A 27,126-nucleotide genomic window follows, 5' to 3' on the forward strand; every position below is an offset into this window, starting at 1 on the left:
ATTTAAGGTGTTCAGTTTTTTACCATATTTACAGGGATACATAATCATATCATCATCAATTTTAGGATAATTTCATTGCTACAAAAAGAAACCCCATATGAGTTTGGAGTCACTTCCTGTTCCTTCTTCTCTGGGAGCCACTAATTTACTCTGCCTACATGGATTTACCTATACTGCACATTTTATGTGGAATTGTATAATCCGTGTCTGGCCTCCTTTACCTAGCATATTTCAAGGTTCGTCCATGTTCAGCCACATAGATGTTCTGGTTTCCTCTCCTGATCATGGGGTTGGTTGGGAGCCGTGGCCTGCTGCTGCTGCCCGGCTTTGAGAAAAGGTACTGCACTGCACGGTGCTTGTATCAGTCCACTTTCCTGTTACTGGACATAATCCCCAGCACCCACACCCTAAAGGAGGAGAGGTTTAGTTTGGCTCACAGTTCAGGGGATTCGTCCATGGTCAGCTGGCTCCAGGACAGAAGTGGCATTGTAGAAGCTGTGGTGGAGTAAAATTGCTCACCTCATGGCAGCCAAGAAGTAAGAGACAGAAGGGAAGGAGGGTCCTTCTTCCCCTTTTTATTCCATCCAGGCTATAAGCCTGTAGGTACCACCTATATTCAGGTGGGTTTTCCCTCTTCACTAGGTAAATCATCCATACATACCCAGAATTGTGCTAAACTAATCCACTAGGCATTTCTTATGCAAGTTGGTGACATAATTACCTGTCACAAGTGTGAACTAAACAGTAAATGCATTTTTCAGAAACATATCCTTGAGGAAGTCTTCATGCTTTAACCCTTCTGGGTAAGTGGGGCTGTGCTTCAGGGTGTGTCTTACGTCCAGCATCCCAAGCACCTTGCCTTATGGTACACAAGGAAGGCTCTAGGAGTATGTATGCCTAGTGTCCAAACCCTTTACCATCTGGGTGAATGAGACGTGGCTGGCGATGGGTTCCTGGGTAGTGTCCCAAGCCCCTCACCTCCTGGGTAACGAGTGTAATGCTCTAAGAATCTCACCTTATGGGGCAAGAGTAGTTGTGAACAAAACTGCTAGGCCTTTTAGACACTTAAAACATCTATACAGATTAGCGTAACACACGGCACACGTGTCTCCTCCAGTGTAAGAACGGAGATGCCATGCTCACGCAGCTGAAGCTGCTGCGTTCCTGCCTGGACCCGGTTCCTTCCCTTCGTTCTCATCATCACCACTTTGAATTTTGTTTTCATTTCTGTACCTGCAGTAGGCGTTTGTACCAGTCATGAGTGTACTCCCAAATGGTATGTGGTATTTTACATTTACAACCTTTTTCTAGTATGTATATTCAAGTTGGCTTTTCTCTTCAGTGTACTGGTTGTGAAATTTATCTACATCAGTTCTGGCAGCTGTAGTTTGTTCATATTTATTGTGGTTAGTATTACATTATATTTTATCAGTTTGTTTATTCTTCAGCTGATAGTGAACCTCTAGATTTTTATCAGAATCTTTTTCCTTCTTATCATTGCAAATGTTGAACCCATTTCTCATGCACTTGTGCAAGGGTTTCTCTGGGCTTGTGTGTCAGGAAGTGGGATTATACTGTGTGTATCTGAACGGCGGCTTTTCTATAAAGGATCACTGGGGTTTTCTTTAAAACAGAGGATTACTGCAGTTTTAAAGCAGTATGGCTTGTTTGCAAAGCTTATAATTAATGTACTTTTGAAAAGGAAGATTTCATTCTCACAATGAGGAGGGCTAGTTGCCACTTCTTTTCACATAGCTTTAGTTGAAGTCTGTTTTTAAATTTTTTTTTTAAAGCTTAAAAGACCAAATAAAACTGCAAGTTCAGTGAGATAAAATGTGCTCCCTTTTTGTCTATTCTTGATCTTCGTGGAGCATTTTACGCTCAGTAAGCACAAGCGGTTTGCCTGTGAAGAAGGGTGAGTTTCCGGCTGTGCTGGGAGGGAAGGGCCTGAGGTCTGTGATAGCGCTGCAGAGACTTCTGTGGAGACGACAAGCCCAGTGGGCTTAGGCCAGACTGCCTGTTATTTTGGAGTCCTGTAAATGTACTAGGGAATGACAGGAAGAATATAAATACTCGAGGAAAGATCGGTTGGGGGTACTGGTAAATGCTCCTGGTGGGTCGCCTGATAGTATGGTAGCACTGCTCACATACATGGTTATCTCTTTTTTTTTTTTTGGTTTTTCTCCGGTACCGGAACCAAATTCATGACGTTGTGCTTGCCAGGCAGGCGCTTTGCCGCTGAGCTAAATCCCCAGCCCCACATGCATGGTTATCTCATTTCATGCACTGTGTATGTGTGTTGCTAAGGATTGAACCTGGGGCCTCATGCATGCAAGGCTCACATGCTACCAGCAGTGCAGTCTCCCCAGCCCTGTGTACATTTTTATTTCCATTTCCTGGACTAGGATGCTAAAGCTGAAAGCGATTACTTGGTTAAAAGTTCACGAGTTAGCAAGTGTTGGAGCTGGAACTTGAACATGGGCCTTTTGCTTCTTAAACCCAGAAGCTTTCCACCAAGGTCAAAGAAGGCCTTGAGCAATTACAGGAAAAAGAATTGATGTGAATGGGCTATGCACGTTTTTTATTTTGCAGTATGAATAAAAAAGTGTTTGATCCTGTTCATGGATTCCTGGGATCAGAAATAGAGGGAGGTCACGGTGGGACTACAGGCCACTCTGCATGACGTCTTGGGTGTCACTTGGGAGGCCTTGAAGGGTGGCTGGAGTAAGAAGGCTGGGTCCCTTGTCTAGAACCTGGTTGTGGCTGCCCCTGGGATTGCAGCGTGTGCTGGCCCTGACAAGGTACACGTGAGTGCTCCTGTTGGCCGGTGTGGTTTCTTCACAGAAGTCCAGCTGGGTTAGAGAGAATGCAGAAAGCCTGGTGGAGGATGTGTTGCCTTTATTGTATCTATATTGAGGTTCACCTGGAATGCAGTTTGCCCACTTAAATTCACACACTGCAGCATGCACCATTTGGTGTGAAATTAGTCATTTGTGGTGTATTCAGAGTTGTGTAAATATGACCACAATTTTAAAACATGTTTATCATCTCAGAAATAAACAAAACAAGAACAACCAATCAATGACAGTAAAATGAAAAACAACCCCAGCCTCCTTTACCCCCAGCCCTAAGCAATTGCTGATCATTTTTGGCGTCTATAGAGTTGCCTATCCTCAGCATTTCTGTTGAATGGAATTTGTGCATGTGCTCTCTGTGATTGGCTTCTTGCCCTTAGCTGATTGTTTCAGCGTCATTCTTACAGCACAGTGGTGGCAAACCTATGGCCTGCGTGCCACAGCCAGCTGTTTTTGAAAGTGCTAGAAGGTTCACCATCACTGTTACAGCATGTGTCAGGACTTGACTTTATAGCTGGGCAACACTCAATCATGGACATTCCCATTGTTCCTACCATGGGCTGTTATGGTTAATGCTGCTGCGGACGTTACTGTTCTAACTGTTGTGTGGAGATCGTTTCAGCTCTCTTGGGTATCTGAGACTGGGGGTGGGGTTCCAGGGTTATAGGAAGCTCTGTATTTGATTGTTTGAGGAACTACCATTCTGTTTCCCAAGGCACCTGCACCGTTTTCATTCCCACCAGCAATGTGTGAGGGTTCCAGTTTCTCTCCATTCTCTCCAACATGTTTTTATTTTGGCCTCCTATTATGTGTGAAGTGTTCTGTCAGTGTAGTTTTGATTCCTAATGATTTTGAGCCCCTTTTTATGTGTTTCCTGCCCATTTATGTATCTTCTTTGGAGAAATGTCCATTCAAATCCTTTGTCCATTTTTAAATTGATTCAATTTGTGTTTTAATTCTTGAATTTTAAGAGTTCGTTATCTGTTCTAGATGCAATCCTTTGTCAGACCCGTTACTTGCAAAGGATTTCTCCTCATGTTCGGTGGGCCTCCCCCAGGGTCTCATTGTGGTCCGGGCAGACACTGCTTCTCTCTCTCTGCTGGTGGAAGCTTAGCTCTTCTTCTCCTTCACCAGAACAGCTCTGCTTCTGCATTTTTAGCATTTCCTTGAAAATTTTTTTGGAAAGTTGGTTTACTGCCGAAGCATGGCTTTTACAGGAAGTTGGAGCTGTATGCATTCAAGCTGATATGTAACAATCTTTCATGGTGCACAATGTACATAAATACAAGGAGGATGCAAACTGTACAGATGTGCAGACTGATACTGTGTTGCAGAGGTGCCTAACTCTTCAATGAAAGTGGAAACACTTGCACAGAAATGACCAGTGTCAAGTTCAGCTTGGCAGTTGCCTCTGAGAAGACAAGGAGGGAAGCAGGATCGGGTAGGCTTCAGCTGTTATCTACAAGATGCTAGGAGTCTGGAACCAGTGCTGTGGGTGGTGTTTGTGTGGTCGCTCCTCATGTCCTGTCCGTTATTAAGCTGGCTTTGTAACCTGCAGGGTGTGTTTGACCTTGGGCAGGTGCTTTCTAGACCATGGTTGTTCCATCTTTATAATGGGTAGAATCATGCCTGCCTCACTGAGTTGGGCAGGTTAAAGGAGTCGATGTTTCATGGCCTGCAGTATTTCATATTGGCAGAGAAATAGGAAAGTGGCACAAGTGTGGAGGCCACAAGAGCGGCAGGAGCTGAGGGTGGTCCTGGGCTGTCCCTTCATGTTGCCAGCTGTGTGTCGCTTCTTCGGTATGAACAGCTCCTGCCCCCGTGGACTGCCTGGGCCCACGCTGTGTGTCTATGACTTCAGCACCCAGGACGGTGCCTGTGACCGAGTGGGTCCTTGCTGACTGGTGGACAGATCCCAGTTTTGTGTTCTGGTTTCCTCTTCAGTGCGAGGCGTATCTTACTGACTCTGACGCATGCAGACATGAACATGACGCTTCAGTTTGGATGTCACTGTAGAATCTTCTCCTGAAGTCATCTGATTCTCCTTACTCACTTGCTGGGGAGCGAGAAGTCATAGCAAAGCTGCCCAGGGCCAAACCTGTTGAATTCCTTTGCCGTCTCTGGGTCTCCGTCCTCTGTGGGGTGAGGCTTGGGCTGGGCTCCAGGAGCATCCGGGGAGGGCTCGGCTTAGGGATGGGCTACTGCTCGCTGTGGAGGTGGTCGCCAGTTTGCTTTTCCCAGCTTTCGCCTTCTCCCTTTCCTGCAGGTCCCTTGTACTGCTCACTCTGCCTGGAATTTCCTCCCTGCCCCACTTTTCTTAGGTTTGGATGTAATTTTTTCTCAAGAAAAAAACCAACATTCTGTGCTCCCCTGGTGTGTTCTTGTAGGGTTTATCACAGAACATTGTGAATGGCAATCCACATTTCACACTTATAAGTTGTACTGTGGTGTATGTACTTTTGCCTACCTAGGACTCTGCACAGACTAGACATCCAACAAATGCTTGTTAAATTTTACTGAAAAATTTTAGTATATAAAACTAAATGTTATAGCCGGTGTTAGTGCACGCCTGTAATCCCAGCACTTGGGAGGCTGAGGCAAGAGGATTGCTGCGAGTTTGAGGCCAGGCTGAACACGTAGTGAGACCCTGCCTCAAAAAAAAAAGTAAATGTTTGCTGGGTGTGGAAGCAAGTTTGAGCTCAGCCTGGGCAACTTAGCAGCTTAGTGAGACCCTGTCTCAAAATAGAAAAAATACAGAAGTGCAGGTCCTGGGTTCAATCACCAGTACCACAAAAAAGTAAGCATTTAATGTAATTAAACTTCTGTTCTGTAGGCCTAGGAATGAATCAAAATTAGAACAATGGAAAAATGAATTAATATAATATATAGTATTTTGTTTTATGGGACAGAGTCTTGCCGTGTAGTTCAGGGTGGCCTCAAACTCACAGCAGTCTTCCTGCCTCAGTCTCCTGAGTGCTACTTGCCTGGCTCTAATGTAACATTTTAATGTATGTTAAAAGTGATACCTAAAGCATTGGGAAGGCGAAGTTACTTTAATAAATGGGATTACAACAATTGATTATTTTCTTAGAAAAGTTGTGCTGTTAAAACACTGTGCATTGGAACATGACAAGTTCTCGATGGATTGAAAAGTGAAATTGTGGAAGTGTGGAGACGCACGTGAGATGCTTACATAGCATCTGAGGCCCTGTTCTCCTCAGATGAGGTCGTATGGCGAGGGTGAAGGACGGTGGACCTGGCCCCTCGTGGTGAGGACTGACTGAACCTCCTGTCGCCAGGACTGACCTGGCCTCCCGTGAGCAGGAGGAAAGATTTCTGTTCATCTTTTTCCTGTTGCTGCTTGAGCAGATGGCCACCCTGTATTGGCGTGGAGCAGCGTGTTACCCTAGGGCTCTGGAGGTCAGGAGTCTGGCCCAGATTTTTCCGGGTGGAAGGCAGGCTGTTGCAGGCTGGCTCTGGCAGACCCAGGGGAGAACCCTTACCTGCTCCGTCCAGCTTCGAGGGCCGCCCACAGCCCTTCCTCTGTCTCCAGAGCCCGTGGCGGAGTCTGGTTGTGTTCGGTCTTGTCTCCCCGGGCCCCTCTGGCCATAGTCTGGGACGGTGCTGTGCTTCTCGGTCAGTGCTCTCGTGGCCAGCGTGGGCCCCTCCGGAGGTGATCCTCATCTCAGGTTCGTTTTCTCAGTCACTTCCATGGAGGGCCTGAATGTATACGGTGATACATTCTCAGGTTCTGGGCCCTGGGCCCCGGACATCTTTCGTGAGCTTGCTGTTGCCCACCACATCGTCTGAATGACCAAGACATGAATTCTGTTTTTACAAAGGAAGTTCTGCACATCAGTACCCCCGAGGGGAAGACTCTGCTAGCACAAAGACAAAGGCATAAACGTTTATAGGAAGAAGAGGAGCAAATGAGCAGGATTTACAAAAACACGCACTCAGCACTGAGCCGCCCTTCCCCTGTCCAGCTAGCAGCGGGGATCAGAGGCTCCTTAAGTGCCCTCTTCCCTCGAAGGTCGCCCGGAGGGCAGAGGGTGTTAAGAGTGCGGTGCTTGTCTCCAGAGGCCGTGTTGCTATTTTTATAACCACAGACAGTTTCAAACAAGTTCAGTGTCTGCTGTCAGCATTGGTTAAACTCTGTACATCGCAGCCGTGAGGTGGCACAGTGTGACATCAGGACTGGTATTGTCCAGGCAGGTGGCACAGGCTGGGGTGAAGTAGCTTCTGCTTGTTCTGTTCTTGTGGTTTTTAAAACCTCTTTTTTGAAATAACTATACATTTACAAGGAGTAGCGGAGAAGTGTGTAGGGAAGTCCATGTGCGCTGTGGTTTTAAGTTTACTGCATGTATGTCTTTTTCAAGCACTACGTAGCAGGTAAGTAGTTTTTAAGTATATGGAGGAATAGTCACGATCTATTACTAAGTAAGAAAGGTCAGGTTTCATTAAGAAACTAGAACGTTCACCTGTACTCTGAGATCATCTCACACATGCGCGCGCATGCCGCTGATGTCATGGTGGTTCTCCGCTCTGCAGCCTGTCCTTTAGTCTGTCTCAGGACAGGCTTCAGCAAGCAAGGACTTCTGTTGTGTGCCTGAAGTTTAGGGAGGAGCCGGGCCCAGAAGGCTGCTCAGTGAAGCCCGAGGATGTTCTCCTCCCACTTCCGCCCTGCCCTGCCGCCTTCTTGCTGGATTCGCTTCTCATGCAGTGATGGGTGGGCGCCCAGCCTCAGCCTCTGCTCCCGGCAGGGAGGCGTCGGAGAAGCTCGGCCGAGGATGCCGGCTGAGGCCGTCTGCCTCAGTTGGAGAAGGAGCAGCCTCCATGTCTCTCTCCCTGGCCTGGCTGGGGCCCGAGGTCACCCTGAGGGAAAGGGTGCTGTGTTTTCCAAATGGACTGGGACAAACACAAGGTTGCAAACAGAACAATCAGGTCTTTAAAAAAGTTACCTTGGTCTTTTCTATGATACTGCAGTTGCTCTTCAGACAAAACCATCCCTGATGAGCATTCAGGACGGGCCTTCCTCCGGGGCTCAGTCCTGTCCACCAAATGCCACCCGTGAGCCGAGGCCGCGTGGCCCTCTGCTCCTGGACCCCTGGCCCACCGTGGGCCCCCAGGGTTCTGCGGTGGCGCTTGGGTGGCTGTGGCTCCTAGCTGGGCCTGCTCCCAGGAGGGGCCTGAATGCCTCGCCTGTCGCTGTGCTCAGGGCCTGTGTGGTGCCATTCATCCCTCCTTGACTGGCCCTGCTGACCCTGGGTGGCCGGAGGGGGAGCAGCTCACGGAACGCTGCTTCTCCTGTCGTGCCAGCTACTCCGAGCTGGCTCTCCCTTGGGTCAGCTGCGGGCTTTCGGCGGAGCCCAAGCCAAGCTGATTTGTCTTCTCTTTCTTTTTCCTTAGCATCCAGCATGTGTATGGAGCCCAGCACCCCCCTTTTGACCCACTGGTGCACGGCACGTAAGTGAAGTTTCCCGCCCAGTGCCTTTGCTCCCCTGCGGCTCCAGTGCTGCTCACCCCCAGTGGGGAGGTGGATGTGGCTGCGGCCTGGTGTGGGTGAGGGGTGGGGCCCCCAGGGGGCACGGAGCAGCACCGTAGTTGGCAGGCAGCCTGGCCCCTTTCTCTTCTGCCCTCCCTGCCCTGGCTGTGGCCTGGCTCCTCCGCCAGAGCGGGTGGCAGCGTAGCTTAGTGTGTGGACACCTGAAGGACTGCACGTGTCCGATATATTTCCTGATCAGTGGCACGTGGGTGTGTGTGGTCCTGTTTGGAGGCCTGTCTTGGAAATGCTGGTGTCTCCCCATCTGTGTCCCACAGTCCCTCCCGCCCAACTTCTAGCTTTGCTGAGATGACGGGAGCGGTTGGGTCACAGGCCCTGCTCGAAGTGACTTGGTGTGGGTCTGCTCACCGTCCCTGCAGCCTCCTGCTTCTGTGCAGGGTTCTCTCGACGGCAGGGGCTGCTTGCCCTGGAACGTTCCTTTCCCTTTCACTCGGTCCTCCAGTGCACCGTCCAGTCTTACTGCGACGTCTCCCTGAGCTGTTTGCTCTTTGCGCCGCCCACGTCTTCTTCTCTGGGGGTTCTCTTCCAGCGAATTTGGGGGAATACTCACAAGCTCTGAGTGTGTGCAGCAGTGGTGCCTTTGCCTTGCAGCTTGCTCAAGTCCACACCCAAGGTGCCGACCACCCCAGGGAAGGCCAAGAGGGTCAGCACCTTCCAGGAGTTCGAGAGCAACACCAGCGACGCCTGGGATGCGGGGGAGGATGATGATGAGCTCCTGGCCATGGCGGCCCAGAGCCTGAACACCGAGGTGGTCATGGAGGCGGCCCACCGCGTCCTGCGCAACCACAGCCAGCGGCAGGGCCAGCCCGAGCCACAGGAGGTGCCCGTGCCCAAGCCAGAGCCGAAGCCTGTGGCAGAGCCACCTGCAGCCCTGACCAGTGACCTCCGGCTGGTGAAGTCGGTCAGCGAGAGCCACACGTCCTGTGCCGCAGGTAGGAGGAGCTCAGGGGAGGTGCTGCTCGGGTCCAGGGGGGCCGGAGAGGGCCGAGGGCCTCACTGTGGGGGTGAGGAGGGCTGTTCTTGCCTGTGGCAGGGCTCCGGCGGGGACAGACTGGTAGCCGCAGCACTGCGGGCCAGGGAGCAGCCGCGCTTTCCCTTGGGGTCTGGTGTGCTTCCCTCAGCTCTCCAAGCAGAGTGAGTCTCCTCTGTGTGTGGCGGCAGGCCTGTGGCCCTTGTGGGCAGGCCGTGGGAGCTCAGGGTCTCGGGAGCCCCCGTCTCCCTCCAAGGACACTTGCTATGCCATAGGTCTCGCACATCCCTCTTCCCAGGGCTTCCTGTGCGTAGGGTGCTCTCCCCGCATTAACAGAGGAGAAAACGGACCATTGTAGGATCCTGAGCTCACCCTGCGGGTCGGTTCAGGACTGGGTTTCATACCCGCTCTGGTGTCCAGAGTGTCCTCTGGGAACGGGTGGTCTCCTAACATGTTACAGGACTCTGGGTGTGGGCGTCCTCCACGAAACGAAAGATAATAAGAATTCTTTCATTTGATCAGTTTTTATATCAGAGTCTAACAAATTGAAAAGCACTTGAACTTGTAAGTGGAAATCAGTTACAGCTTCTGCCTTTGGCTGACAGCCCCGGCACTAAGGACGCGCGTGTCCCGCCCCCTGCCCGCTCAGGCCCAGCTGTGGCGGGCGCTGGGTGTTGGCAGGAGCCCGGAGTTCTCCTGCTCTCACGCTGCGCTGGCGAGACTTCCCAGCTCTGGAGACGTCTTGTTCACGTGGGGCTGGGGTGCGTCCTCTGCGGTCCTCACCGTCCTCAGCGCCCCCAGTGTCAGGATCCAGGAGCAGGGTGGACTGCAGGTGTGGGGGCCTAGTGGCACTAAGCCCAGGCTGTGTCCAGCGGGGCGTCGGATGCTGCTTCTGAGTTCAGGGCAGCTCGTGCCCAGGACAAGGGTCCATGGCCTCATTCCCTGTGCTTCCGCCTTGCTGGGCTTGGCCCGCTTTCCTGTGTTTGCTCCCTGGGGACGCCTTCGGGGAATTCAGGGTAATAAGAATGATAACGTTTGATCTTTCACCGGCTGCAGGTGTCGTAGCCAGCCCTTTTGGTAATGAACTCATTAAACTTTGCAGCAGCTGCTTTACCGCATTAAACTTGTGGGAGGGAAGACGGGCTGTTCCTCCGCTCTCACTGAAGAGGTGCTGAGAGGGCCCGGAGCTGCTCCCTGAGTGCAGGGCAGGGCTTCAGATCCCGCTCCTGGCAGCAGAGCCTCTGCTGTTCGCGCTGGCCTTACTGCGTGATCCTGCCCCTGGAGGACAGGTGGCAACGTCTCAGACAGTTGGGGGCAGGTCTGTGTCACTGCACTTGGTAGGTAAAGGCTGGGAGGCTGGGCAGCACCCGCAGTGCCCCAGGCAGCCCCTGCCACCAACAGAGACAGGTCCACCCCACACGTCCGTGGTCTGCAGTTGGAGGCCCTGGTCAGTGGTGACTGAGAGCATGGAGGCAGACAAGTACACATGTGCACAGGGGCCAGAGCAGAGCTCCTGTTCGTGCTGAACGGGAGGTAAGGGAGGGCTTCACAGGGGAGGGAGCTCTGTGGGGTCTCCTGGGTCAGAAAGTTAGGTCCGTCTGTCTCCCTCTCCTGAGGTGGGGAAGGCGGGGGCCGCATCTGTCTGACTGCGTAGGACACCTGCATGCAGTGTTAAGGTTTGTATCCAGATGTGCCCCCATGGCCTCCGGTGTTCATAGGTGGGGCTTTTGGGAGGTGGCTGCATCACAGGTGTGTGATGCTGGATCACAGGTGTGTGACCATGGGATTAAGGGTATCTGGTAGTCAGTTAGCCCACTGATTAGCATAGTTCTGGGTGTGGCTAATAGGAAGACCCACTCTGGTGGGAGTGGCACCACCCAAAAGGCTGTAGCCTGGATGGGATAAAAGGGAAAGGGAGGCTCCATGCTGCCGCTTCACTGCTTCCTGCCTGCCCTGCCATGGACTGTCTCTTCTCTGCCATGCCCTGCTGCCATGCCACCCTGCCCTGGAGCACCTGACTGTGGACCGAAACCTGTATAAACTGTGAGCTACTGTAAACCTTTCCTCTAACTTGTGGGTATTGGATGTTTTGTCCCAGCAACGGGAAAAATAACTAAGACACTAAGTTCCTAGAAGGAGAGGCCCATGCCTCAGTTGTGTTTTCCTTTGGGTCCTGTAGCTGCATCAGTGCTCATGAAGTAAACGCATTTTGTCCACGGTCTGGTGTCCTTGCAGCTCTTTCCTGTGCTGCCCCTGCAGCCCTCTTACACCTCCCTGCTCTGGAGCAGGGCCTCTGCCGGGTGACTGACATGCAAGGTCCAGCGTGCTTTATGCTCACACGCACAGCTTTGCTGTTCCAAGCACCCTAGAGTGGTCTGTGTCCTGGGGTCATTCTTCTTCGCTGCCCTTGCGCATGTGCCACTCCCTGCACTTGTGTCCCTTTGAGCTTTTGTGGTGCTTGTGACACACGTGCCACCTCGTGGAGAGCTACACGTCACTCCGCAGGAGCCTGTGGCCTGCACGCAGGCGGGAGGTTGGGCTGGAGCTTCAGTGTGTGCAGTGTGGTCTCAGCAGCCTGCCCTGTACCTGCGCTCACCTGTGCTCTCCTGCCTTTCTCAGTGGACACCTGGAACCCTCTCATCTCCATACTTGAGGCCACGTGCCCTGTGCTCACTGAGTGCCGTTGGGGTGAGGGACAGGTGCCTGTCCTTGGTTGGCAGGGCTCTTGAGGTCCTTGCTTCATGGGCAGTGACAGGATGAGAGCTGTCTCTGCAGCTAAGGGTGCAGGTCTGAGCTGTGATGGGTCTCCAGTGGACATCAGCTGGTGATGGTCCCTTCACCCTGTGATGGACGTTGATGTGCTTTCTGGTCCTTGTTGTAAAGAGAGTGGGTCCAAGTTGCTGTGCCTTCTGGTCACTGTTTCCTCGGGGGACGTTGCTGTTGCTGTCGGGGTTCCACCTCCTGCGTCTTAGAGTGGGGAGAAAAGTTGTCCTGCACAGAAGGGGGTGGCGCTCGGAGGCTCCAGGCGTCAGGGTCCTCTTGTCATCTCTGCCGGTGCAGGCAGACACCCTGGAGGTGCGGCATGGTTCCCCCTGCCAGGCGCTTTCCCTCCAGAATCTTGAATGACTTGTTGTGAAGGGGGACACAGGGGTGCTGAGTCCCTGTCCCCCTCACTTTGCTAGGCTGGCTCTCAGGCAGCACCGCCTCTGGCTGCTGCTGCTGGGGACGCGGGTGGCGGGGCCGTCAAGAGGAGGCTGTGCCCTGACTTGGGCTCTCGTAGAGACTTCACTGGGCCACTGGGCAGCTGGGTACAGCCCCTGACCGGGAGGCAGCAGGCGGCAGGCCGCAGGGGGAGGAGGAAATGGGTGTGCGGGGAGTGGTGCTCCGGCCTGAGCGCCCTGCAGCTGCGGGAGGCTGATGTCAGGCTTTGGCTCCAAGGCCCTGTCCTTGTTCCTTTTCTTGCAGTTCACGTTGCTGGTTTTGAAAGATGGGCTGCTAGGTGTCCTTTAGCTCTCAGAGCCTCTTGTCCATTGGCCCTGGGTGGCTCTATGTTGGTGACCTGGACACTTGGGGTCTTCCTGGCTCCTGATGTAACATGTCACGCACCTCCCCTCCATCCCCGGGCTCAGTGGCCCTTTGTGTGTGGCAGCAGGAGTCCCAGGCCTGGTTAGCTGCCTTCCTCACCCACCCGGCAGCCTTGATTTCCGTGCTTTTGGGGCTGTGGTCCAGTCCCGGGGGTTGGGACACGGTGGTGTCAGGTGTGCTCTGGGGGTCCTGGTCACCTGTCTTGGCTGCACTGCCCTCACGGAGTCACCTCTCCTTGCAAGGTGACTCGATGGGCTTGAGCACCACATGCAGGCCTGGGGGACCCACGCAGGCCCTTCCTCAGCGCATCTGTGGGTTGTGTCACTTGGACAGCCTCCTCTGTGGTCCAGGCACTGGCGGGGGGACCACCGGCAGCCCTGAGGTGGCTGGGACTTTTCTGGCTGTCACTGTTTGCTCTTATGCAGAGGTAGCAACTTTATTGACAATGGTCCAGGGGTGGGGATGTCACAGGTGGCCCTTTGCTGTTGTTGCTCAGGGCCCTGAGGTACCGTGTGTGGGATGACGGGCGGGAGAGCTGCGGTCCCACGACATTCACAGGGCCTCACCCTCACCCCTGTGCTCTCACCCCTGCAGAAAGTGCCAGTGACCCGGCCCCTCTGCAGAGGTCCCAGTCCCTCCCACCCTCGGCCACCATCACGCTGGGCCCTGGCGCCCCAGGCAGCTCGGCACTGAGTGAGAGAGAGGCCTCCCGGCTGGACAAGTTCAAGCAGCTGCTCGCGGAGCCCAACACTGACCTTGGTGAGTCCCTGCGTGGGCTGGTGTGCGGTGCACGCATGTCCCCAGGGGTCCCTGTGGAGGAAGGTGGTGTGCTGTGTTTTCGTGCCGGAAAGCCCCCAGACTACTAGATGTCTGGACAGTTGCTCTGAACAAGCTTCCGCTGCCAGCTGGCAGTGTGTTTTCTGTTCCTCTTCCCTGGTGCCCCGTTTCCCGCTGCTGTCCTCCGTGTCCTCCGCCGTGCCACCTGGGGCCTCCTACATCCGAGGACGGAGGGGAAGACAGTGGTCACCGTGGAGGGGCCGGTGGCCAGTGCCCTGCCATGGGGCTGGGGCTGGGGCTGGCATGGAGGGTGACGGGCACGGCCCTGGCAGAGGCCGACTGTGAGAGGACGGAGTGGCTCGAGTCTTCCTGCTCCCTGAAGCCTGCGGTGCGTTCGCAGAGCCTCCGAGGCCGAACGCTGCAGCCCTGCCTGCTTCCTGGCCGCGGTCAGACTCCCACTGCAGCGCAGCTCCGTCCTGCCCCTCAGTCAGCTCATCTGCGTGGAGGCCGCTCTTCTCGGCGGAGGACTGGGGGTGGCGCTGGCCGCCAGATCACTTGTGCGTGGGGAACAGTCATGGTCGTGTCCAGTGGCACTCGGGGCCGAGTGCTGGGAGTGCAGTGCCTGTGCCGGCCAGGAGGTGGCGAGCGGGGCCCACGGCTGGGCTGCTGGGGGAGCCCTGTGCGCGGACAGCTGTGGGCAGAGGCTTCCGGCAGAGGGCAGCAGGGTGACTTCTCCCTGGATGGCTGAGCTCAGGGGTTCAGACTGCGTCCCTGTCTCTGCATGGCCGCAGTAAAGGTGCCAGAGCGGTACAGGCAGCTCCCATCCGCGCGGGAACCGTCCCTGCCGTGCTGTCTCCACCGCTGTGTGTTTGTGCGTTGTCGCCGAAGCACTTGAGAGTCCGTTGGAATCTCCCGGCCCTTTGGTCCAAAACACTTCCCCCTGTTTGCTGAGAGTGAAGGCACTCTCTCAGATGGTTACAGTACTGTTGTTGAAATAAATTTAACACTGACACAATACTATTCCAACGGTACTGTTGTGTTGTTATCCACGGTCACACTTTGCCCGTGTTCCCAGGAGCGTTCTTTCCATCTCGTTCTTCTGAGCGGGCTTGTGCATTCCGCTCAGCCGTGGTCTCTCTGTCTCGGTTAACCTGGAGCCGCGGTGTTGGCTGCTTCGTCTCTGATCTTGACGTGTGAGGAGCCCCGGCAGTGGTCAGTTCCTGTTTGTCTGATGTCTCCTTGGGGTGCGGTCTGCGTTAATCGCCTTTGGCAGGAGTGTGTGTGAGGGGCGTGGGATCTTCGGGATCTTGGTGTGCGATGTCCATTTGTCCTGACGCGCTCGTACTGACTCTGCTCACTTGCCAGGCTGGGTGCCGGCTCTTTCCGCTCACAGGCTGCTCTGTTTCCGCAGGCCGTGAGGAAGTCCTCTGAGGAGAGGCTTTGGGTTCGTGCAGACAGTAGATCTCTTTCTGCTCATGAGCGGCAGCGTTGATCTGCACCTCCTTTCTTGAGTTTAACTGTGTATTTCCCCGTGACGGCTCCTTAGGGAATTCTGTGCTGTTCTGTGGATGCCCTAGAATTGATTTCACCCACGCCATACTGGTGGACGCGTAGGTTGCTCCGCATTGTCCTTGTTACAGAAACCCTGGGGACTTGCCTTCAGCTCTGAAGCTGACCCCGTTGGTGGAGAACCCTTGGTTGGCTGGGCAGAGGGGGAGGAGTACAGGATGGCGCTGTGACTCTCAGTACTACCTGGAGAGGAGAAAGGCAGGTTAGAGGGGCGTGGTGTCACGGCTTCGCACTGGCCTCAGTCCCTGCCTTTCCTAACACCCGATGCCCTCTCCGCTGAATCCAGTGCCGCTGAGGCAACCTGGGAGGCAGAACCTGTAGTGCCCGAGAGACTGGTTCGCAGAGTTGGGCATCTGTGGCGAGACCAAGGGCAAGGAGGTAACTCACGGTCTGTGCCTCAGGGCCTTGCTCATCTGAAAGACGTGGTGCCCGCAGGTTCCGGGCTGCATCCCGAGGTGGCACACCTGCACACTCGGGAGAGTGCTGCCTCTGACCGACAGCCCGAGTCGTGTGCGCAGTTATTACTACTACTTGCATTTACATTGTCCCGCTGTGCTCTTCTTTGATTTTATAATAGTGATTATTGTACGGTGTTGTGCCAGTGACCACAGGTCAGTTTATGGATGCTGTGCCGGGTGTGCTTGCTGGCTTCCAGCTGCAGGCAGGTGAGCGGGAGAGAGCCAGTGAAAACGCACTGTCCTGTGGGGACAGTCCTGTCCCGTCGGGTGCTGGGCACCGGCCAGGACGCTCTTGTGAGCTTTGTCACTGGGCTAACTTGGGGAAATTCAGATCACTTACCGATAAAGCTCTTGGGGCTTGTGGCAAAGTGTATGTAGGGGTAGATCAGAAAATCAGCATGTAAAAATCAAATTCTTCTGTAAGGTTACTGTGACTATGGGTTTTTTCTTTCTGCTGAATTCGGCATCAATATCAAACCCAAAACCAAAAAGCTAAAACCAGAATTTTCACAGTTGCACAGTTACTGGATTTGTGTTTAGCAGCAAGAACACACATAGCTGGTAAGTTGCCTATTTTCCTAAGGCCTTTTTAAAGGTAGCTCCGAGGATGGTAGAATACGTCGCCTTCACATTACGCAAAGACTTAAGTGGCAAATATTTGCAGCCTGGGAGGAGCAGACCACCGACGCGCAAAGCACCCGCAGAAATGATTCTACCTGCTAAATACCATCATTTGGTGGGGCGCTGCTTTCTTTGTTTAGCTCCTGCTCTGTTACGAGCACAGGGATGAAAGTTGCAAATAGAACGTAGCAGCTCATTCCCCTCCTAGCATCGCCTTGCTGTTTACTCCTGCGAAGACTCCCTCGGAGGGCCGGCTTCCAGGCAGGCAGTCTTGGCAGGAGTAAACAGCTCGCATGGACCTGGGGCAGGCGTGTGCTCTTGGGCTCCGCACAGGCAGCAATGGGTCTCGGCGGGCGCCCTGTGCCTGCCACTCGGGCATTCCGACAGGGGAGCAGGAGGTGTTATCTTCCCTTCCGGAGCCGCCAGCGCGGGCGCTGCTCCAGGTCCCTGAGGAAGCATCTGGTGGGGCTTTCAGAGGAGAGGACGTCCAGGTGGAGGCGGGAGAATGGCACGGGCAGGGTGCCGCGCTGTGTGCCCGGGAGCAGGGCAGCAGGCACTGGACTGGGACAGGAGCCGAGGCCTGGCTGCCGAGGGGGTGGTCGCTTCCTGTCGGGCAGCCGGGTGGGCCAGGGGCTGGCTGGATACAAACCTGGGTAGACTGGGAGAGAGCTGAGTCACCGTAGCTTGGAGTCCAGGGGCTGCGAGGATACAGGAACTGCTGGTGGACACAGAAGCCAGACACACCCAAGAAGCGTGCCCTTCTGCTGAGGCAACGAGGGGCCATGGCCTGTGAAGGCAGAGCCGGGGAAGCAGGTTCTCCACATGCCTGGGGGATGGCTGCTGTCACACGCTGTGCCCGTCATCTGCACCCCGCCCCACCCCACCACCTTAAGTCAGTGGCGGGCTCTGCAGTCTACAGTGGGGCAGGGCTCCTGCCAGCCGGGTCTTGCTCATTTCAGGGGACGGTAGACAGCGGGCATCTCTTTGGAGGTCTGGAGAAGTGCGTCTTGTCAGAGAGCTTGGCGTCTGGTCCAGGCAGAGCCTTGCCCTGGGCGTCCTGGGGTGATGGCTCCAAAGACCTGCATTCCGGTGCCCAGTGTTGCCCTCTAGTGGCCAGATCCCATCCTTGCAGCCTGTGCCGCAGCAGCGCAGCAGCAGGTTGCACTGTGTTGGTTGGTGCAGGGCACAGGTGTGTGCCTGGCATGTTCAACATGTTCACGGAAAGCTGAGGGAGGGCATGGGGTGGCATCTGTGCAGCCCTGGTGAGGGTTCCCTGCCGCATCATGACACCGTGGAGGGCGCTACATGGCAAGGTGGGAAGTGTGGAGGCTGGGGTCTCCCCCTCCTTTACAGCTGCTGATGCCGTCCCGGGCCCCCCTCGAAGCCCTTATCTAACCTCAGTGACTTCCACGTGCCATCCGCACCAGCGAGCGGGTAGAGTTTCCAGCGTGAACTTTGGGAGATGTGCAGTCAGGCTCATGAGTCCACGAGACCGGCCGGGAGCCTGGGGCTCCACCAGCACCGCATCGCGCAGCAGGCTGCAGGGCCTCAAGGCTGCGGCTGGACCTCGGGTTCTTCCCGTGGTCGCTGAGTGCAGAGGACTGGACCTGGGTCCTCGCTGGCGCCCAGGGTCACTGTGGAAGGAGCGAGTGCTCAGCTGCCTGCGGCTCCCCAAGGGAAAGGCTGCTTTTGCTGGTCCTAACTCCGTAGGCAGGGTGCCAGGTGGTGACGAGTGTACGGGCAGCAGTGGGGTCCCTGTCCTCCTGGCTCCGTGGTGGTACAAGAACCCTGTCTTCCCTTCCACCCCTTCGCCAGCGCCAGGGAGCCGGTCACCCTGCGCTCCCACCTGTGAGCAGTCGCGCCTGTTGCTTTTCTCTGGGCCGTTTCCTCGCCTCGGGGGTTCTGCGTGATCCCTAACAGGAACATTAGTAGAGAAATGGAAAAGACAATGAAAGCAAAAAGCAGAATCTCCACTGTTTATCCACGTGTTCGCTATTACACTGTGTGCTTCCAGTTTGCCTCTTACTTCCGAGCTCTTGATGAGTTCTTCCTGAGCCTTCAGACTCCCGAGGAGGCAGAGACGCTGCCCTCCGTGGTTATTTTATCCCCAGTCCGCTCCGGCAGGGCCTGGCAGGCAGTGAGGGCCGCAGTGAACGCGCTGGCTCCTGGCTCCTCCTCCGTCGCCAGTCCCTTTTGGACGACATCTCACTGCTAGCTGCGGTACCTGAGCCGAGCGTAGTAGCACTGAGCTCACAGTAACCAAGTTGGATATGATTTGGTGAAGAGTTGGGCACTGCATTTCTGTCTAGAGCAGAGTCTGTCTTCAGCGTGATGGGAAACCTTTCAAGTCCCTCTCAGCGCTGGGTTCTGCTGAATGATGAGTTTTAGTGTGTAATCTTAAAGGCAACTGCGAAAAAAGTTGGTAAGTTCCCTACACAATTTTAAAGCAGTCTTAAAAATCAGTCTTTAAAAAAATCAGTCTTTACATGTTTGCCTTTTTCTTTTAAAATTTCTTTTGAACATTAGGATATTATGTAATTACCTGAGCAATTATGAGATCGTGGTGTGTATTTTCTGTTTTTGACAGGGAAGGGGAGAAACGTAGGAAAACTGTGTAAGAATGTCCTGAATTCATTGCCCGAGGTCCCTTCAGCTCCTGCGATTTTTGCCCCAGGACTGTTTGAGTGTCCATTTGTCCTCCCTGCGGGCTCTGAGCTTCCTGTGGGCTACGGCAGCGCATCCCTGTCCCGTGTTCCAGTGTCCTCTCAGGACGGCCGGTGGCCCGCAGCTTTCTTCTCTCAAGGTCCGTGTTCTTCTGCCATCACCAGTATCGCTGGGTCGCCAGGTGAGCCAGTGCCTGTGTGTCAAGAGGTGCTGGGCCATGTTTGTGCTGCAGATGACAGAAAACCAGACGCAGAGGCTTTAAACAAGTAGGGATTTAGTTTTCTCTGTGAGGTGTCTGGAGGCATTGGCACTGGCTCGCAGGCTCAGTGATGTCATCAAGAATTTTAGCTCCCAAGTCCCGTGGCCTCTCATTCATGTCCACAAGGTGGCAGTGATTATTTTGTAGTGTCAAAAAGAGTGGTCACCTTGGACTGTGTCCTTTTATCAGGTAAAGCAGGTTTTTTCATCAGAGCTAAATCATATCACCACTCTTAGCTATAAGGGGATGATAATGGCTGTTGTGATGGTAATGGTGATGATGATGATGGTGGTGATGGTAATGGTGGTCGTGATGGTGGTGGTGATGGTGATGGTGGTGGTGATGGTAATGATGGTGGTGATGGTGGTGATGGTGATGATAATGGTGGTGTGATGATGGTGGTGGTGATGGTAATGGTGGTGGAGGTGGTGGTGGTGGTGATGGTGGTGACGGTGGTGATGGTGGTGATGGTGATGATAATGGTGGTGTGATGATGGTGGTGGTGATGGTAATGGTGATGGGTGGTGGTGATGGTAATGGTGGTGGTGATGGTGGTGGTGATGGTGATGGTGATAATGGTGGTGATGGTGGAGGTGACGGTGGTGATGGTGGAGGTGATGGTGATGGTGGTGGAGGTGATGGTGGTGGTGCTGATGGTAGTGTTGTTGGTGATGGTAATGAGAATGATGTTGATTGAATGAGGCTGGTGGTGGGGGTGGTGATCATGGCTGTGGTGACGACTGTGGTACTGACTTGTGTTGTGCTCACTTTGTGGCAAGTCCTGCTCGGAGGGCTTCCAGTATTTCGTTCAGCCCCCAGCAGTCTGGTAGCACTGTCAGTCTATTTACTGATGAAGAGTGGTTCACCCTGCTGGGACGTCAGTGCATGGAAGCCACGGCAGTGTGTTGGCCTATTCAGCTGCCACTGTGGCAGTGCCCTGAATGTGCCTGTCCCTGCCCCGCCATTGAGCGGCTTTTTGGTGGCCCGTGTGGTGGCCCCGTACCCTCTGCTTGCCAGAGGACGGCCCGCGTTCCTTGTCCTTCCGCCTGGCCGTCCCTCCTGGCCGAGCCTTGATGAGTGTGTTCGCACTGCCGCCACCTTGAGCGGGAAGTGACTCTCCTCTCCCGAGGGCTGGGGAACAAGGTGCTGATGGATGGCTGGGGAAGAGGGCAGTGAGAAGGACCCAGCCAGGCCCTGCGGCGCCGTGCCGCCTGTGCCCGCTGCCGCTCTTGTCCCCGTGCCCCTTGCTTCAGTCGCTGTCTGTTCAGGAGCCGGAGCCCTGCTGGGCGTGGGGCTTTGTTCCCACAGCCGTTAGGTCACTCTCTTCCTCAGGGAGCACCTGGAACCGGGGCCAGGTAGGTTCCTTGTCGCAGGGCCTTCTCGTGCTGCTGGCTCCGGGGCTCCGAGGCCTCACAGGAGGGAGGGGAGTCAGTTGTGTTAAAGATGAGAAGCAAGAGATGGAGGAGGAGGTGGCTGCCGAGCTGCTTTTGGATTTTGCTGACCCTCAGGACCTGGAGGAGCCCTGTACCAGTCCCTGCCAGGAGGAAGGACCCAGCGCCATGCGTGGTAGTGGGGCCCAGCCCTGGGTGCCCGCTTAACCTCGAAGCCCAGCTCCTACTCTGAGCTGCCTGACGGTGGGGGCTGCATCTCGGCAGGCGGACCTGTGAGCTGCGGGGCTGCAGCAGTCAGGCGGCTGCCTGAAGGCTGAGCCAGGCCCGGCTGGCCCCGCCCCATGGAAGGAGGGTGTGAAGGACAGCGCCCGGCCCCTGGCACCGTGCTGCAGGAGGGAGTGGCAGTCTGCTTCCCCAGGACAGTGACCAGCGTGGCCTGTGTTCTGCTCAGCATTTCCCTTTCAGGAGCCGGTGAGGGAGTGGCACTGACGCTGGCGTTCACCTGACTGCCTTTCCCACAGGGCTTGCTGGGGGCCGCGGACCCTCTGTGGCCCTGCGGAGAGGTCATCCCTCAGGTGCAGATGGGCGTCACGTTCCAGCTGCCGTCCTCCGAGGCCCAGTGCCGTCTGACAGGGAGCACCCTCTGAGGTGCTCCGGGCTTTGTGTTCGAGAATATGAGCAGGAAGAGCGTATCTTCAGGTGTGCATGCGTGTGCATGCATGATGAAATAATCTGCTCAGTGACAGCCGGGCCCCGCCCAGCCGCAGCGCTGTGCCTTCCTGCCTTCTGCAGGTGTGCCGACTCGGGGCGTTTACCAGACCTTCCTGCGACCACCTCGTTTGTTTGGCAGGGCCCCACACAGTGAGGAGGGTGGCAGGAGCCCCATGACCCTCATTTTTCAGGTGAGGAAACCAAGGCTCCCAGCAGCTGCGGGGAGCTGCTGAAGGTTAGAAGCCAACAAGTAGCAGCCCGCTTTGGCTTAGTCCAGGTTCCTTGTGCTGCCGCTGCTTTGCTTACGTTACTAGGACATGAAAACTTCAGTTTTAGAAATTGGCCACAGGGTTAGGTCAGAGATGAGCAAAATAAGAAAACAGCAAGGGGTGAAGGCTGAGAATGAATCCCTTTGCTGTGGCCACTGGACGTAATGTAGGGAGTTCAATTTCAAAGCAGTTAATGAGCAAAAGAAGGTGAAACCGGGTTTCGTGTAGGAAGGGGAAGCCTGCGCCTCTGTCAAGTTTATTGTGTGAGGTGTGCTGGGCCCAGGTGAGGCTTTGGTGCTGGCTCTCAGCCGTGCTTGAGATGTTACTGCGGAGTCCGGAGCTTCCCGGTGAAGTCCTGGGCTGCATTCAAATTTGTCATGAAAGGAAGGAGTTCAAGTGTGCCTCAAATACTTAGAAACAGAGTGTAATTTTTCTTAGGGTAAAACAGTCTAAAAATGGGCTGGCGTACTAGTCTGCTTGGGCCACTGTGGCAGAGTGTCACAGACCGGGTGTTTAGTTTCTGAGGCTGGAAGTCCAAGGCCCAGGAGCTGGTGGGGGCTCTCCTTCCGGTTAGTGGGTATCACTTCCTCCATGTGCCCCCCACATGGTCTTTCTTATGCATGTGAGGCGGACACACACACACACACACACACACACACACACGCACGCAGAACTTTGTGATGTCTCTAGGGCACTAATTCTGTCAGGTGGGGGACCCACCATCATGACCTCATTTAACCTCAATTACTTCATGGGTCTTATCTCCAGATACTACAGTCACACTCAGGGTTAGGGCTCCTTTGGGTTTTGAGGAACATGGTTCAGCCCGCAGCAGTTAGAATGTCTTTTTAAACCTGCCCTTTACTACAAGAGATAACCATGTAATTGCTTTAGCTTCTGGAAGTAAAAAGAACACAATGAAGGAAAGCAGGAGGTCGTCACTTCCAGTCACCCTGGCACCCTCGTTCTTGGCATCTTGGGGGACAGGGCAGTGTGGGAAACAGTGTGCGCTTTGGGGTGGGGCCTGCTCAGGTCCTGGTCACGCTTTGCGCATTATCAGCAAAGGGACCAGGGCAGTATTCCCGTTGTTTAAAACTTGCTTTGTGCTGAGTTTTGTCACCTGTCAGGTGGGTGGTGGTACTAGTGGCATATTGCTCTGGAGGAGTGACGGGCGGCAGGCGTGGTGCCGCACGCAGGCAGCCTGCACAGCTGTAGTCCTTACTGCCTTCTCCTTGCGTCCCCTCCAGCCTGATTTTTCCAGAGGAGATGGGAGTAATGGTGTGTCTTGTTCTCCTTTCCTCCCAGTAGATACTGTGTCAGCCTTTCCCACGTTGCTACCGTCTTCCTAACCACCATCTGTAATGGCTGTATAATGTTCTGAAAATGATCTTTTTCTTAAAATTGTTATTAAAATTATATATCTGTCTAAATCAACATTTAATTTATGTGCTTAATCCAGACCCAGACATGCTTAGCAGTATTCAAAATACGGAGCGGGAACTCCAGAAGGGTGTTGTCATTCACTGATGTCCCGGGCGGGGATGAGCGAGGCAGGCGGGAGCGAGGAATTCTCAAGGCTCTCGCAGGTCTGGGCACTGGCAGTGTTTATTTTTATTTATTAATTTTTCAGTCGAAAAAGCTGCATTGTAACACAGAATGTAAAGGACTGACATCCTCCCTCAGGGTTTATGTGGAGACGGGTCTCTTCGCCTCCATGTTCTAGCAGCGGCCGTGCTATTTCTCGGATCCTTTCAGAAGCGTTCTGCCCATACTCAGGTAAATAAGCGTGGGTGTGTGCAGTCTATCCCCAGTCCTCCCCATCCTTTTAAAGCTACAAATGGAACCTGTTAGCACGCTGTGCTCTTTCTCTCACTTGAGAAATGCACACCTAATCCAAGAGCGCCTGAGGACAGGAGGCACTCAGCATACCTGGCCATCCTGGATTTTCCCGCGAGTCCAAGAGCGGCGTACAGATCTCCAGGTGCCCAGGTGAAACATCCCTTTAGAAAAGTCGAGGTGGAACTCACATAACGCACAGTAAGCTGCAGTCTGGTGTGACCTCAGTGCAGAGGCCCTGGCACAGGGTCGGCCATCAGAGGAGTGTTTTTTGTAAGAGTAATTATGTAACTGGGGACTTATTCTTGCAGTCCAGTGGCGAGAGAGCCCTTCCTGCTGCCCTCCAGTGGCCCCTGCTCTTCAGGGCGCCCCATGGTTGCGCACTCCTCAGTTCTGGGTCCACACCACCTGCAGGATGTGGCACAGACATGTCACATTTGTCCTTTCCCCCCGTGTGGGACCCATGAGGCGGCTGAGATGCTTATAACTTGCACCACCAACACAGGCTGAGTGTGAGCTGCATGATTCTGTGCCGTGGAAACAGGACACGCTCCCATGCTGGGGTGTTCCTTCTTCCTTGGTGAGGAGGTGACCGAGCTTCCTGAGAGCCGACCCTGCTGGGGGTGCATTTCCATAGCAGCTGTCTGTGTGAGCCTGGTATGCTCCTAGTCCAGGGAGTACTTGGAAACGCCCGAGGTAGGTGCTGGACTTCACTGCCTCAGGCAGAAGTAGCCGAGTGGAGATGAAAGCCATGTCTCTGACGTGGGGTCCCTACCCTGGCAGGTCATCTCCTGCACAGGACTTGGGACTTAGAGGGGTCGAGTGTGCCGTGTTCTGGGAGGTTTGGGAAATAGCTTGTTCACTTTGCTTTATGGTGAATGTGAGGCACCACCCAGTAACTCCTTTGAGGTACTAAACAAAGTTGAGAGTGGCCTTGGACTGGTCTTCAGATGGCATCTGTAGCACAGCGCCACCTTGTTAGGCTGCTGTGTTCCATGTGTGAACAGGGCTCTTCCAGGCCTCCCGAGGCAGCGGCACCCCTGTGTCAGGGCATGCCGGAAGCAAGGGTGCCTGTTCTGGACAAGGCCACGCAGACTGTGAGCGTGGGGCATTATGGTGACTACATGCTCACAGTCTTTTCCACAGTCAGCCTTTTGGAATGGAATGATTTCTTTGAAAGAAAAGATCTTTCCTGGCATCCTTCAGTTTGGTAACATCCTTCAGTTCTTGTATGGCCTGGCCCTTCTTCGCTTTGGGGCCACCATGCATTTTCCTTACGTCTTACGTTAGCTCTCTGGTGCTGCAACAGAATACCCGTGGAGACGACTTAAAAGGGAAGGTTATTTTGGCTCATGTTTTCAGAGGAGTTAGTCCATGCGTAGCTGGCCCTCAAGGCAAAAGTATCACGGTGGGACGGTGCAGTGGGGGAGAGTGGCTCACCTCCTAGTGGCCAGAAAAAGCGGGGACGAGAAAAAGCGGGGACAAGCCAGGCTCGCCCCATGACCCACTCCCTCCTACTAGGGACCACCCTGGCGTTTCCATCTCCACCCAGGGGCCCATCATGTTGTGAACCCATCGATGGCTCACTCGTCTGGTGAGGTCAGTGCCGTCATGATGTAGCTGCTTCCCACAAGCCCGGCTGCAAACATTCCTGCACTGGGGACAGGGCTTTAACACAGCAGCTGGGGGGCTGCTCGGGGACAAACCTGTCCACTTTCCCTCCTCCGTGAACCCTGCTGTCCTGAGTGTGTGTGAGGGTGTTTGCTGGGTGAGACTGCTGTGTCCTGTGGGTGTCCCAGGTGATGGGCACCCTGGGCTGCTTGCTCACTCACTGCTGTGTTCTCCTGCAGGAGCCCCTGGAACTGCCCCTTGCTCCTTGGTGGTCCTGTGGTCCTGAGGGCCAGCTTTGCAGGAAGGGAGGCCTTTATCCCAAAGCCGCAGTCAGGGACGGGGGCTGGGTTACAGACTATGATTCTCCTGTGTGCAACTTCAGTGGCTTGTGGTGGGAAATGCGGCAGGTAGAGGCCAGGCTGTGTGTCAAAGTCCAGTCCCTCAGCTGTGGTCTGGGGCAGAAGTCGCTACCACGTACCACTGGCTCCTGTGGGTGGGTGGGCAGCGAGCCTCATGTGCTCAGTGAGCTTGTTTTGGCCAGGTGGATGGAGCAGAGAGGAGCTGCACACCCGGCTTGCTCAACTTCCACACCTGAGTAGGTGCTCGCCCAGTGTCCTGCCTGGGCTGGAGGGTGGCATGCATGAGTGCGTGGTGCATGCTCCTGAAAAGCACGGTTTGTGGTGTACCGTGTTCCACGCTTGACTCCAGTAGGTGGGGATGGGCCAAGACCCAGGCGGGGGTGGAGGGTGGCCCGGAGACTACAGAGGGAGCAGAAGGCAGTGGCTGGCAGCCCCAGCATGGCGGCCCTGGTGAGCATGGTGTGTGCAGTGCCCTTTAGCTCTTAGGGGTGCATGGAGGGTCTGGACTGCTCAGGGTGGCTTGGGGCACCTTGTCTTCCTCTGCTGTCTTGCACGAGTGACGGCTCTGTGGAGGACGTGGTGGCAGCTACTAGCAGGCGGTGTCGGGCCGCGCGTTTGGGTTGCAGCGGCTGTCGTGCTGTGAGAAAAGCCTGGAGGTGGTGAGGAGGTGCTGAGGTTCTGGGCCAGCCCTGCCTCTGCCAGCCTCAGGCCATCTTGCATCCGTTTGCCTCAGTTTCCTTGTCAGTAAAAGTGAGGAATTGGTGCAGATGGGAGCCAGGGTCTGAGAGTCTTTGACACTGGGCTTTGTTCTGCGGGTAGTTGGGAGCCATGAGGCTTTGGGCAGGGGAGTGGGATGATCAGAAGTGTGCTTTGGGGAGGTTAATCAGGCCTCTGTTCCTTTGTGATAATCCTGCTGCAGGGCTGGAAGTGACAATGTGTGGGTGACACTTTGAAATTCAGCTGCAGTGAATTAGCTGTGCTCTGAACTGTAGCTGCTTGGAACTCCCTGTGCCATTTCGGGGTCTGGTGGAAGCTGTGGCTCCCCGGCCGCCGCCTCCTCCTGCCTGCTCTCTCCCTGGCACCAGCCCTTTCTTCTCTGCACACCCTGTGGTCACAGCAGGCTCACGTCTAATGAGGCTGTTTGGAGCTAGCTTGTGGCAGTGAATAGACATGGGAATTGTTCATGAATCATGAGGATCACACGCGGCCAAATGGGAGGCTGGCATTTGAAGCATGCAGACCCCGTGGCTCCCATCGCTTGCTGCTTGGGGGACGCTGGGCCCTGGAGCCTCCTCAGCCCGCTCCCCACTCGGCCAAGGGCCCCCACCTCTGCTCGTGCTCAGGGCCACCTGCTTGCTGCCTGTACAGTGGCCAGCGCATCTTGGAGGCTATTTAGAAATGGTTTCCAGGGAATTGGCAGAAGGCTCACCGTATTTGAATAAAAAGGTGCAGCTGGTAACTCAAGCCATGGGATGACTTCATTAAGTACGTCTTATTACAGTGCTTGGCAGATTTAGGAACTACCATCTACCATCCAGTTTACCAGAACATCTTTCTTAATCCTTGTAAGCCCAAATTTCCCTATTAGGATTTAGTCTTAGCGCCTGTCTGTCCTTGCCTCGGTCCTT

General features: G+C 54.7%; 1 protein-coding gene across 2 annotated transcripts in view; it reads left to right on the forward strand.

Moving 5' to 3' along the window:
- Nucleotides 1–27,126, forward strand: part of Tbc1d22a (TBC1 domain family, member 22A) — a 315,353-nt gene that overhangs the window by 13,031 nt on the left and 275,196 nt on the right. For both annotated transcript variants that reach the window (XM_005379521.2, XM_013511615.1), the window contains exons 2-4: nucleotides 8,265–8,321; nucleotides 9,010–9,350; nucleotides 13,568–13,732. In XM_005379521.2, the coding sequence (XP_005379578.1) occupies nucleotides 8,265–8,321; nucleotides 9,010–9,350; nucleotides 13,568–13,732 (563 nt within the window). The remainder of the gene's footprint in view (nucleotides 1–8,264; nucleotides 8,322–9,009; nucleotides 9,351–13,567; nucleotides 13,733–27,126) is intronic.

Source organism: Chinchilla lanigera, unplaced genomic scaffold (assembly GCF_000276665.1).
Source record: "Chinchilla lanigera isolate Chin_1 unplaced genomic scaffold, ChiLan1.0 scaffold00012, whole genome shotgun sequence".
Lineage (NCBI taxonomy): Eukaryota > Metazoa > Chordata > Mammalia > Rodentia > Chinchillidae > Chinchilla > Chinchilla lanigera.